An 11,915-nucleotide genomic window follows, 5' to 3' on the forward strand; every position below is an offset into this window, starting at 1 on the left:
GGGGAGCTCAGCATCACCAAGGACATCATCAGAGCTGCCATCCAGCCCCCCCAGGGACCTGCAGGACCACCATCCTGGAGACCGGGAAAGGTCATCATTTGTCTGTATGTCTGATGTTCTAGTGAAATATGAATCTATGTAGATCTCTTTGTATTGAAAGTGTTCTGTAAACATTTGCTTAATCCTTAGCAATAATCCCTTCCAACAGCGCCCCCTCCATGTACTCTCTTCACCTCTGGGACTTTAACTAGACATCTTAAACCTCTCCATTGAGTCCCCAAATACGCTGTAGCAGGCAGAAGAATGGATGTGCAAATACGTCCCACCCCTAGTCCCTGGGGCCTGTGAGTGTGTTACGTGCCCAGTAGAGGGGACTGTGCGGAGGTGACAAAGGCATGCATCTGCCATGAAGAGACAATCCCGGACGTGGGGAAAGAGGCTGATCTGGTCCCCTGGGTCCTTCGGAGTGAATGTGACTGAGGAGTGTGGGTCGGATGGAGAACTGAGGTCCCGCTGACGTGACTCCCACTCACTGAGACACGGTCATCCCTGTTCTCTCAGTCTTTAAGTGGTGGGTTGCACTCACGGGACACCTGATCTGGACACGATGTTTAATCATTCTGTAGGACATTGATAGATACAGCCTGCTATGTCTTCTCAGAATTTTCACATCTCCTTTCTTAAATACGATTTGCTTTTTCTTTGTATTTGCTCCCTAAGTGGCTTCAGGGTTGATGTTATTCATGCCTAACTAATGAGTTGTTGGCTTTCCCCATAATTCTCATTCTCTTGAGTATTCTATAGAGGACCAGAGGTCTTCCTTGAAGGTTTAGTAGAACTTACCGGTAATAGATTCCGAATACAGTTGAAGGAAAGTAGAAATTTTAAACTGCTTTACCTTCTCTCTTTGCAGTCTTTCCCATTGACATAATTTCTTCCTAGTTTTAGGGTTGTTTAAATCCCTCCTGTACCTGCAGTGACGTATTTATGTAAGACACCTCTGCGTTGTTTTTAATCAATTTCACCTGTGTTATTTCTCTTTTCGCAGAACAAGCTGCTCCAGCAGGCGGGGCCGTCAGCAGGCAGCCACCAGATAAGCCTCAGTGAGTGGGAGCCCCGGTGCCGAGCCCATGTGGCTCCGCCCTGTGGGCACAGTGTGCAGGGGCCCCATGAGCAGCCCCGTGCTGCTGGGGAGAGGCTAAGTGACCCCATCCGTCCAGGCCTTTCCCCACCCGAGTACAAGCAGCGCCCTCCCCAGACACCCTCTGCTGGCAGCACCTCCCACTCCAGTACCTCCACCCCCTCCGCCCACGGCAAGGGGTCCCCGAGCACATCTCTCCTCCACCTCTCAGCTCCCAGGTCATTTTCCTCAAGTTCCTGACCAGCCAGCCAGCCCACTAGCCACTGTCCACGGGTTGCTCATGCACTGCTCAGAGGCATCTCTCACACTCCCTCCCTCCCAGGGGCTGCTGGGGTTTGATTCCTGGTCCTGTGCTGACCGCGGTTCCCAAGGCCATCTGGGCGTCAGCTCCCAGGCTCATGCTCTCCCATCGGACTCTCTCCTTCTGTCTCCATCACGGAAATTTGTCTCCTTGGATTTTAATAACTTGCAGTGGGTATTTCAATTCAGCATTTCTAAAAGTTTTCAGTAACACTCATTCTATGTTGGCTTAGAGAGAATTAATTAAAAAACCCAGAAAAGCATCCTTTCATGAAGGACCACACCCACAGAGAGAGAGGGGGACAAGTCACAAGTGGGCAGTGGGTTCCCACAGAGGGAGCGCTGGGATAAACACCCAGGGACACTCCCAGCGCCCAGGGGGCCCTCCTGGGTCTTACTCAGTCACAAACCCCCCCATCCCGAGGGGCCGCTCTCCGGGTGTCTGACACGGTGGGTGAGCTCTGTTCGCTGTTCGGAGGACGGGACATCCCAGCGGACTCCGCTCTGCACCCGGCTCCCACCAGCGTCCTGTCCCGGGTCCCGTGCCCACGGCCTGTGCGGTTGTGGTTTTTTCACGCTCATGGGTGCACGGGGTGCGATTGTGTGAACAGCCCACACTCGTTGTCCTATGCTGCTCACGGGCATTTGTTACACCCAGATTGTACTAATCGCGCTGCTATGAGTAATTTCTTCCCACTACTCAGCACACACATGTGTGCACGTCCCCGGGGTGTGCAGCTAGAAGTAACGTGCTGGGTCCTGGGGTGAGTGAACGTTTGGCTGCAGTAAGTCCCACCACAGCATGTTCCAAGTATTCACTTTTAAAGTATATTTTATTGATTATGCTATTACAGTTTTCCCAATTTTTCCCCTTTATCCCCCCTCCTCCCTTCACCACCCCAACCCTCCAGCATTCCCCCCTTAGTTCATGTCCATGGATCATGTACATAAGTTCTTTGACTTCTCTGTTTCCTACACCATTCTTTACCTCCCCCTGCCTGTTTTGTACCTACCATTTAGGTTTCTTGTTTTGTTTTTAATTGTAATATTTAATAGTGATGACATAAGTTCATGATATCTGAACAGCAGTTTGATCAATTTCAAACTCGTTTTCCTCTTCTATACACAGAGCAAATTACCAATACCCAATTTGGTGCTATTTAATTAGAAGAACAGGATTATTGTTGAAGAATTGTGTACAATGAAAAAGCTAATATGTGGCTAATTTATGGACTAAGATATTGACTCTTTTAATAACTTTTAGATACATGACAATCAGCTGACATCTCTTCCTTCTGCTCTAAGAGAATTAGAAAATCTTCAGAAACTTACTGTCAGGTAAAATTTAAACTTATTTCTTTCTAATATTCTTTAATTTTTTTTCTTTTTTATTATACATTATTGATTATGCTATCACAGTTGTCCCATTTCCCCCTTCACTCCCCTACACCCTGTATACCCTCTCCCACCCACATGCCCCCCTTTAGTCATGTCCATGTGTCCTAAGTTCTTTAGCTTCTACATTTCCCATACCATTTTTGCCCTCCCCCTGTCTATTTTCTACCTACCATCTATGCTACTTATTCTCTGCACCTTTTCCCCTCTCTCCTCCTCCCACTCTCCTATTGCTAACCCCCCATGTGATCTACATTTCTGTGGTTCCATTCCTGTTCTAGTTGCTTGCTTAGTTTCTTTTGGTTTTGCTTTAGGTGTGGTTGTTAATAATTGTGAGTTTGCTGTCCTTTTACTGTACATGTTTTTTAATCTTCTTTTCTTAGATAAGTCCCTTTAACATTTCATAAAATAAGGGCTTGGTGATGATGAACTCCTTTAACTTGACCTTATCTGGGAAGCACTTTATCTGCCCTTCCATTCTAAATGAAAGCTTTGCTGGATAGAGGAGTAACCTGGGATGTAGGTCTTTGCCTTTCATGACTTGGAATACTTCTTTCCAGTCCCTTCCTGCCTGTAAGGTATCTTTTGAGACATCAGCTGACAGTCTGATGGGAACTCCTTTGTAGGTTACTGTCCGCTTATCTCTTGCTGCTTCTAGGATTCTCTCCTTCATTTTCACCTTGGCTAATGTAATTATGATGTGCCTTGGTCTGTTTCTTCTTGGGTCCAACTCCTTTGGTGCTCTCTGAGCTTCCTGGATTTCCTGGAAGTCTATTTCCTTTGCCAGAATGGGGAAGTTCTCCTTTATTATTTGTTCAAATATGTATTCAATCTGTTACTTTTCCTCTTCCCCTTCTGGTACCCCTGTAATTCGGATGTCGGAACATTTAAAGATGTCCTGGAGGTTCCTAAGCTTCTCCTCATTTTTTTGAATTTTTATTTCTCCATTCTTTCCTGTTTGGTTGTTTTTTCTTCCTTCTGGTCCACTCTGTTGTTTTGAGTCCCAGTTTCCTTTCCATCACTATTGGTTCTCTATGCATTTTCCTTCATTTCTTTCATGGTAACCTGCATTTTTTGGTGTAATTTGCGCCCAAAATCAACCAGTTCTGTGAGCTTCCTGATCACCAGTATTTTGAACTGTGCATCTGATAGATTGGCTATCTCTTAGTCGCTTAAAATGATGAGTCCTGGGGCATTGATCTGTTCTTCTGTTTGAGACTTGACTCTCTCTCTCTATTTTTTGTGTGGGGGGGGGGGTCTGGTTGCTCCTGTTACGGTGAGGGGTGGAGCCTTAGGTGTTCACCAGGGCTGGGCACTCCAGTCACTAGATTGTGATGTTGTATGTGGGGGCAGGGGCTCTGTTCTCCATGGGACCTCAGTCCCTTCTCTGGGATCCTGGTTTGCACGCTCTGCCCTGGTCCACAATAGCTGCCTCACTGGGTCTGCCAGCTGCCACTTGCATACTCAGGGTCCACCCACTGTGATCTTGCGCACCCCAGATGCCTTACATGCCCCCAGTTGCCTTATGCACCCAACTCTCTCTGCTCTCCTCGCCGCGACCCGCGCCCAGCTTCTCCTCTCTGCCCTCCAACCAGTCTGGATGAACAGGCCTACTTCAACTTCTTGGCTGTCCAACTTCCATTTAGAAGAATTCTCTGTCAGTTCTATTTGTTATTCTGTCTCTAAATTGTTGTTGTTCTAACCTTGTTTGTGCGTGGAAGTCCGGTGCGTCCACCTATGCCTCCATCCTACTGGAAGTCCTACCATTTATGTTTCTTATTCTCTGTAACTTTTCCCTCATTCTCCCCCCTACTCCTCCTAGTTGATAACCCTCCTTGTGATCTCCATTTCTGTGATTCTGTTCCTGTTCTACTTGTTTGCTTAGTTTTTGTTTTCATTTCTTTAGGTTCAGTTGCGGAGAGTTTGTTCTCATTTTACTTTTCATAGTTTTTTATCTTCTTTTTCTTAGATAAGTCCCTCTAACATTTCATATAATAAGGTGATGATGAACTCCTTGAACTTGACCTTATCTGGGAAGCATTTTATCTGCCCTCCCATTCTAAATGAAAGCTTTGCTGGATAGAGCAATCTTAGATGTAGGTCCTTGACTTTCCTGACTTGGAATACTTCTTTCCAGCCCTTTCTTGCCTGCAAGGTGCCTGTTGAGAAATCAGCTGACAGTCTTATGGGCACTCCTTTGTAGGTAACTGTCTCCTTTTCTCTTGCTGCCTTTAGGATTCTCTCTTTATCTTTAATCTTGGATAACATAATGATGATGTGCCTTGGTGTGTTCCTCTTTGGGTCCATTCTCTTTGGGATTCTCAGGGCTTCTTGGACTTCCTGGAAATATATTTCATTTGCCAGACTGGGAAAGTTCTCCTTCGTTATTTGTTCAAATGAATTTTCAACTTCTTGTTCTTGTTCTGCTCCTTCTGGCACTCTTTTGATTCAGATATTGGACATTTAAAGTTGTCCTGGAGGTTGTAAAACTGTCTGTGGGGAAGGGGTCTATGGGGGAACAATGCCGCTCACTCTCTGGTCTCTAGCCCCAATTTCCAGTGAGCTCTCCCATCTGAGGCTGGGAGCTTCTCCTGCCATGGTAACCCCCACAGCAGTGTACAGCCAGCTCGGAGTCTTTAGTTTCCCATTCAGCCAGCCCCGCCTCGCCTTCAGCTCTGCCCCACCTGCCGGTCTGGGGGAATGTTTCTTTAACTCCTTGGTTGTCAGAGTTCCATGCATCTTGAGTTTCTGGCACTTCTTTGTGGCACATTTTGATTTTCTGTTTATTGTTTTTAGATTGGTTGTCAACCTTCTTTTGGTTGTATGAGGAAATGAAGTGTTTCATATTTTCAAATTATTTGAATCAACTGACTCGAGCACTAGCAATAACAAGAGAGAGAATTAGTTCCAATTCTTGCCAAGGACTGACTTTGTCTGAGTTTAATTTTCGCCGTGCTGGGAGTTGTGCCTTGATGTCACATTATGACTTACTCTGAACCTCCCTCTGATGCAAACTGTTGGGCAATTTCCATAAACGTCCGGGCCGTGTGAACACACTCACACGGAGGACGGACTGGGCTCGTCGTCGGGACTGAAGGGGCTCTGGCCGGGAGCCCGCATCACCTCACTGTTACGATGCCCTTTCCTGCTCACGGGTCTGCGGTCAGAGGTCTGCGGTCAGAGACCTGCGGTCTGATACAGAAATGCAGCAAAACCTCGCTTCTCACACTTAATTCATTCCAGAATTCTGTTCGAGAAGCAGTTTGTTTGAGATTCCAGTCATACAGGCAACCGATCATATAGGTATCAGCCTGAAAGGGTTGTCAAGTGAAGAACAAAAACTTTGTTTTTGTTCAAAAACATATTTTTGGTAAACAATTTGGTCACAGATTGAATCGTTCGAGATGGGAGACATTCAGGAACTGAGGTCTGATTATACTTGGTCTTTGTCCCTGGTTCCCAGCACAGAGCTCCTAAAACCTTTGGAATCTCCTGAGTGACAAGGATGCTAATGAGGTGGCACTTGGCTGAGGGTCCTGGACAGTTTCAGGATGGGGGCCGGTCATCAGAAAGAGCAAGTTTGATCAGAGGGTCAGAAGTTTCAGCCTCACTGCCCAGCCTCTGGGAGAGGGGCTGGGGTCCCAATTCAATCACTAATAGCCAAGGATTTAGTCAAATCTGTCTACATAGTGACACCTCCATAAACCCCCCTAATAATGCTTCAGAGAGCTTCTGAAGTAGTGAACCCCTCCCCATGCTGGGAGTTGGGGGTGACACTTTCCAACTCCGTGGTGACAGAGGCTCCAGCACTCGGGACCCTTCCCCACCTCACCCCATGTCCCTCCTCAGCTGACTGCTCACTTGTATTGTTTATAATAAAATGTTCAGTAAACACAGCATTTTCCTGAGTTTCATGAGTTGATGTAGAAAATTAATTAACTTGATGGGGACCCCCTACTTTTTGTAGGCAAGTCGGACAGACAAGCAGGTAACACAAAGGAAGGCCTGAACTTGAGACTTGCTATGAGGGGGAGGGCAGTCTTGTGGGACAGACCCTGACCATGTGGGGCCTGAGGCTGACTCCAGGAAGTTCACGTCAGAGTTGAGCTAAACTGTAGGAAACACAGCTGGTGTCTGAGAATCAGAGAAGTGGGTGAATGGAGGAAAACACCCCTCACCATCCCACAGAGAAACGCAGAGGAAGAGCAGGTGAGAGACCCTCTGCTTGGGACGTCATTTATTGGTCACGTGTTCCTGCAGCCAAACCCGAGTGCCTGCAAAGCACCAGAAAGTTCCAGCCTCAGACCTTTGCTCCAAGGACTGAAATGTCTCTTTCTTTTCCATCCCCCAGCCCCTGAGCTCTGTTCCTTCAGGGGAAGGTTCCACACAGTAGGGTCCTGTCGGGCACGCCCTCCCTCCCTGGAGCAGGACTGTGCTTCCCTTTCCCCCTCCTTCCCCCACAGGTGGGCATGTCCTAAACTCTAAGGGACCCCAGGAGACTTGCAGCCAGGGGATGGCTGGGCAGCAGAAGCTCATCCCAGGCTGACCCCCGACTGTCCCCAAGGCCCCCGTTTCTTTGACTCCCCAGTAAGCTGACAGCAGCCCCACAGAGTCTCCTGTTGTTTCTTCTGTTCTAGGCCCTTCCTTGCTTCACCGTCCACAGAACGTTAATAACCGTGCTCTCCAAAAAAGGAGAGTCTGGGTGGGAGGCAGAGACCACCTCCCTCCATGAAAGAGGGAAACCTATGCCCCCGACATTCATGCATCTGGACACAGCACAAAGCTCCACCAGTCAGGTGACCACATCCCAGACTCTGACTCAGGACGGGGTGACACAGAGAGGCTGGGACTGTGCAGAGGGCACTCGGCCAGGGTGGTGGGAGTGGCAGCAACAGTGTCCTGGCGCCCGAGCAGCAGAAACAGCAGTCCGAGCCACGGGGCCCAGGGTCCCACCTCAGGAGAGTCACTTGGGTGAGTGGTGACATGTGTGCCCAGCAGCAGGGCCAGGATGGACTGTGGGCTGTTCCTGGCTGTGTGGCCTCTAGTGTGTTTTGCAGCTTTCCCCAAAATAGCATTAGAACCCACTATACTGCTTTATATCTAAATTAGAAGAAATTAGGATTCCATTATTTACTCCAAGAAATATATCTGGGGAAGATTTCACTCAGATTTTATTATGCTGACCCGGGGCCACCTCCTAAACCTTTCACCTGACGGTACCCCGTGGTGGAGAGAACAACTGTAATTCCCAATATCACGTCTAATAAATGACAATATATGTCCTCCCTTTTCTTTCTGAGGAAAAAAACATTAAATGTTCATTGAAGACTCCTCCCACCCTGAGCTGTGTCACTGACCTCAGTTGTCCTGGTCTGGCTGAGCCCCAGGATGGCTCGTGGGGCTTTTTACAAACCCCAGGCCTCTCCCAGACCCATGTCTCAGGGGAACAGGCCCCAGTCCGGGATCACCCGTGTGACAAGCCCTGCAGGCGAGGCTGACGCACAGCCCTGTGGGGTCCTGTCTGGGTTCTTGCTGCTGAACGTGTGACCTGAAGGCCAGCAGCATCTGCACCAGCCTGGTTATGAATCCAGAATCCCACTCTCTGCCCCAGACTCTCTGAGTATTAACAAAGTGTGCAGGAAATTTGTGGGCACAAGAAAGTTTGGGACTCAGTGCTCAACAGCCTACTAAACTCGGAGACAGACTGTGCAGGCGGCTCTGGCATGCGGTCCACTCAGATCGCTCAGCACTGGGGCCCTGGGTTCCCTCCTTCTTCCTTCGTCTTCTGTAGCTGTCACCCCTTGGTGACCTTGCCCGTGCTCACGGCTTTAAATAGCACTTTTGTGTGTGGCCTCCAGAGTCTATCTGTGCAGCCCGCACATCTCTCATCTCCAGACTCAGCGGTCCACCTGCCAGTCGGACGACTCCCTGGGATCTCTCACAGACGTCTCAGCTCCACCGTCTCTGACAATGAACGTCTGTGACATCCCCTCAGATACGCTGCTTCCAGGGTCTCCCCATCTCTGCTGACACAACTCCATCTCTCTGCTCGTGTCCTCTGAGATGTTTGCTGACCTGGACTCCTCTCCCTCGTGCCCCAGGTTAAGCATTAGGAATGTTGTCAGGTCCCCCTCAGAAGGCATCCAGGATCCCCCCACACCCACTATTCCTGGCCCTCACCCCAGGAAGCATCCCCAGCCTGGAGCCTGGCACAGACCCCTCCTGCGTCCACACTGCCTCCCTCGCCTCCCAAGTCTGCTCTCAGCACAGCAGCCACTGGGACCCACTAAAGGGGACATCAGGCCATGTCCCCTCCTGCTCTACACTGTTCCCTGACCCCCCCCCTCACTCAGAGCACAGTCGTGCCCTTCCAACGTCCTCCAGGCCCACGTGGTCTGGCCGTGCCTCTCTCCCGCCTCCCTCACTCCCTGCTCCATTCCCACACTGACCCCCACCCCTCCTCCTTCTCCCCAGACTCCAGACACACCGCTGCCCCGGGGCACTTGCACTGGAGGGTCCCCTGCCTGGACAGAACTTCCTCCCGACATCTGGTGGGTGATGCCTCATGTCCTTCAAATCTCCCCTCAAGGCCACCTCCCCAGTGAGGCCCACACAGCACCCACATCAAGCAGCCGCCTTCCCTGTCCCCACAGCCCACACTGGGGACCACCATCACCTCTGTCTTCCCAGACCACACCCCCTCCCACACACACCTCCCTGTGTGCTGTGCTCACGCCCTCTGCCTCCCCACACAGCACGGGCCCCATGAGGCTGGCAGTGATCCCGACTGTGCTTCAGTGACGTCCCCACATGCAAACCCAGTGCCACACATCTGTCACACAGCCAGCACTGCTTCACAGATGGTCAGGGCAGGGCACCTCCCTGTGCTACAGGCTGTGACTGTATTAACGTGGCCTCAACCACAGCTTCTCCGTGGCAGCTACCACACCATGTGCACTCACACCGACATCGATGCCCCCGCACTTTCCCCACAGAGCTGCTCCCCCGAGTCCACAGCAGACCCTGCTCTGTGCATCCCGGAGTGTGCACCGCAGCCAGCACTACAGTGAAGGGCAGGGGGAGGGCGCGGGTGAGCAGAGGAGGATTCCAATGGGGACTGATCTAGGATGGGAAATGATGGGATCCCAGCTCTGCTCAGTCCAGAACCGGGTTCCTCTGAGAGTTTAGGACGAGATGAAAGATCGGCTAAGCCCTAGAGGAGGCAACAGCAGGACGAGTCTGACAACTCATCTCTCCACACCCCAGACTCCTGTGTGCAGGGACCCCTGGGCCTGGTGGAGACAGTGACAGGCAAAACACCCCTGTTGCTGGCAGACAGGGGACACCCAGAGGAGAATGAGACCAGGACTCCTAACAAGGACAAACGCAGTCCTGCTGCTCTACAGAAACAAAGAAGCAACAAATAAAGACCCAGAAGATGGGCTGAGGGTCCGACCCAGGCCTGAGCCTCGGCTGACCCGGCCTCACACAGCCCTCGCTGCCCGCGGTCCTGGAGACGGGCTTCACTGGGACAGTCTACAAGGCCCGGGTGATGCTGGTTCCTGTGATCCCAGGTCCTTCTGGGACAAGGTTCTACTGAAGGGACAGGACAAAGGGGCAGAGGGTGACCCAGTGGAGGAGGGACCATGTCAAAGCCCACAATGCACTGAGCACTGACTAGGCACAGCCCCGACCACACTCGGTCCTCACAGACCCTCCTGTCCCTGCCACACACTCAGCGCTGCAAACACACAGAAGGTTCTGGAAAGTTCTTGATGATTCCATTTATTTCCTCTCAAAATTTAGGATCTTCAGCTTTTTAATTAACACATCAACCACTCAGGGCAAGAATTGAAAAAACAAATTTATATCCAGAGCCTCATTTTAACAAGAGAGTGAGAAGGTGCAGCTCAGGCACCAGGAAGCACAGACAGGGTGGGGAGGGGAGGGGTGGGGAGGGGAGGGGAGGGCCTGTCCCCCCTGCTGGAGCAGGGGAGTGTGGGGAGGGGGCTGGTGGGCAGGGTGGGCCAGCTTCCCACCTCCTCAAAAGATGCTGATGGGAACACAGACATTCAGATGCCAGTTGCAGAAGCAGAAGTGAGATGTCCCTGAAGTCACAAACAGGGGCTGGCAGGTGTGTGTGTGAGAGGAACCTTCCATCACTCATTCCCTGACAGGGCAGCTGCCTCACGCTGGAGAAGAAAATAATTGTGAAGAAACGTCCATCAGTTGCTGTAGGTGGTGACATTGTCCAAGAGCCCACCTCATGCTCACCATGTCCCAGAGAGTCCCCCCATTAACCAGTCCCGTCCCCTCTGCCCCAACCCTCCCATTGTCAGGGCCTCACCTTTAGAAGCCATGAGAGACACATCTGAGCCCTGGGCACCGTCACTGCCTGGGGTGGCACAAAACAGGATGTGGTCAGAGCCCCAGGACAGGAAAGCAAAGGAGAAACTATCGGGGGAGGTCCCCCTTGGTCTCCCGTCTACACCAACAGAGGGTCTCAGGGGTCCCCCCTCCATACTCACTGGCAGCCTGAGCACAGCTCCCTCCTTTCCCACCTGCAGGAAGAAAACATCCTGTGAGACACCAGGGAGGAGGCAGGGCCCTGAGGTCCTAAAGGAAGCCCTAGTGCTGGACCCCAGGGAAGAAGTTTCCAGAACTCTGACCACAGACCCAGGGCAGGATCGGGAAACATGAGGGAAGTTCATGTGCAGGGACTGGACCCACCGCCCTCCTGCAGGTCTGTCCTCAGCAGGGACCCTCCCCTTGGACCTGGGACTGTTGGGAAGCAGGTCCCCATCCCCAGAGTCATCAGGGTGATGAATCTGTCCCTTATCTCACACGTGCCTTCCTAACCAGTCAGTGTAGCCAGCAGGGCCCCAGACTGGCAAGCACATGAGTGAAGACCATGCTTCCCTTTAATGACGAGGGACACACGCCTCCTGGGCTTGAGACCCCCGGTGGGACAAGAAATGAGACCCCACCCACCCTACCTGAGCGCCTCCTCCCCCACATCACAGCTGCAGCCACAGCTCCAAGCAGGACCAGGCCACCGAGGATGCCCACGATGATGATG

The 11,915-nt window shown here is 51.2% G+C and overlaps 2 protein-coding genes across 5 annotated transcripts in view; both read right to left on the bottom strand.

Moving 5' to 3' along the window:
- Positions 1-11,915, bottom strand: part of LOC114490215 (patr class I histocompatibility antigen, A-126 alpha chain-like) — a 223,389-nt gene that overhangs the window by 129,918 nt on the left and 81,556 nt on the right. The window contains exons 6-9 of one of the 4 annotated variants that reach the window (XM_036023999.1): positions 11,833-11,915; positions 11,365-11,397; positions 11,184-11,231; positions 10,606-11,028 (exon numbers count right to left, since the gene is read on the bottom strand). In XM_036023999.1, coding sequence (XP_035879892.1) covers positions 11,024-11,028; positions 11,184-11,231; positions 11,365-11,397; positions 11,833-11,915 — 169 coding nt within the window. In that variant the 3' untranslated portion in view covers positions 10,606-11,023. Of the gene's footprint in view, positions 1-10,605; positions 11,029-11,183; positions 11,232-11,364; positions 11,398-11,832 lie in introns of those variants that run through there. The other 3 variants (XM_036024003.1, XM_036024000.1, XM_036024002.1) reach the window with 3 other exon arrangements.
- Positions 10,606-11,915, bottom strand: part of LOC114493931 (patr class I histocompatibility antigen, A-126 alpha chain-like) — a 189,334-nt gene continuing 188,024 nt past the window's right edge. Inside the window, exon 8 of the mRNA XM_036024009.1 lies at positions 10,606-11,028. Within this exon, the coding sequence (XP_035879902.1) occupies positions 11,024-11,028 (5 nt within the window). The 3' untranslated portion in view covers positions 10,606-11,023. The remainder of the gene's footprint in view (positions 11,029-11,915) is intronic.

Source organism: Phyllostomus discolor, chromosome 4 (assembly GCF_004126475.2).
Source record: "Phyllostomus discolor isolate MPI-MPIP mPhyDis1 chromosome 4, mPhyDis1.pri.v3, whole genome shotgun sequence".
NCBI classification, from domain to species: domain Eukaryota; kingdom Metazoa; phylum Chordata; class Mammalia; order Chiroptera; family Phyllostomidae; genus Phyllostomus; species Phyllostomus discolor.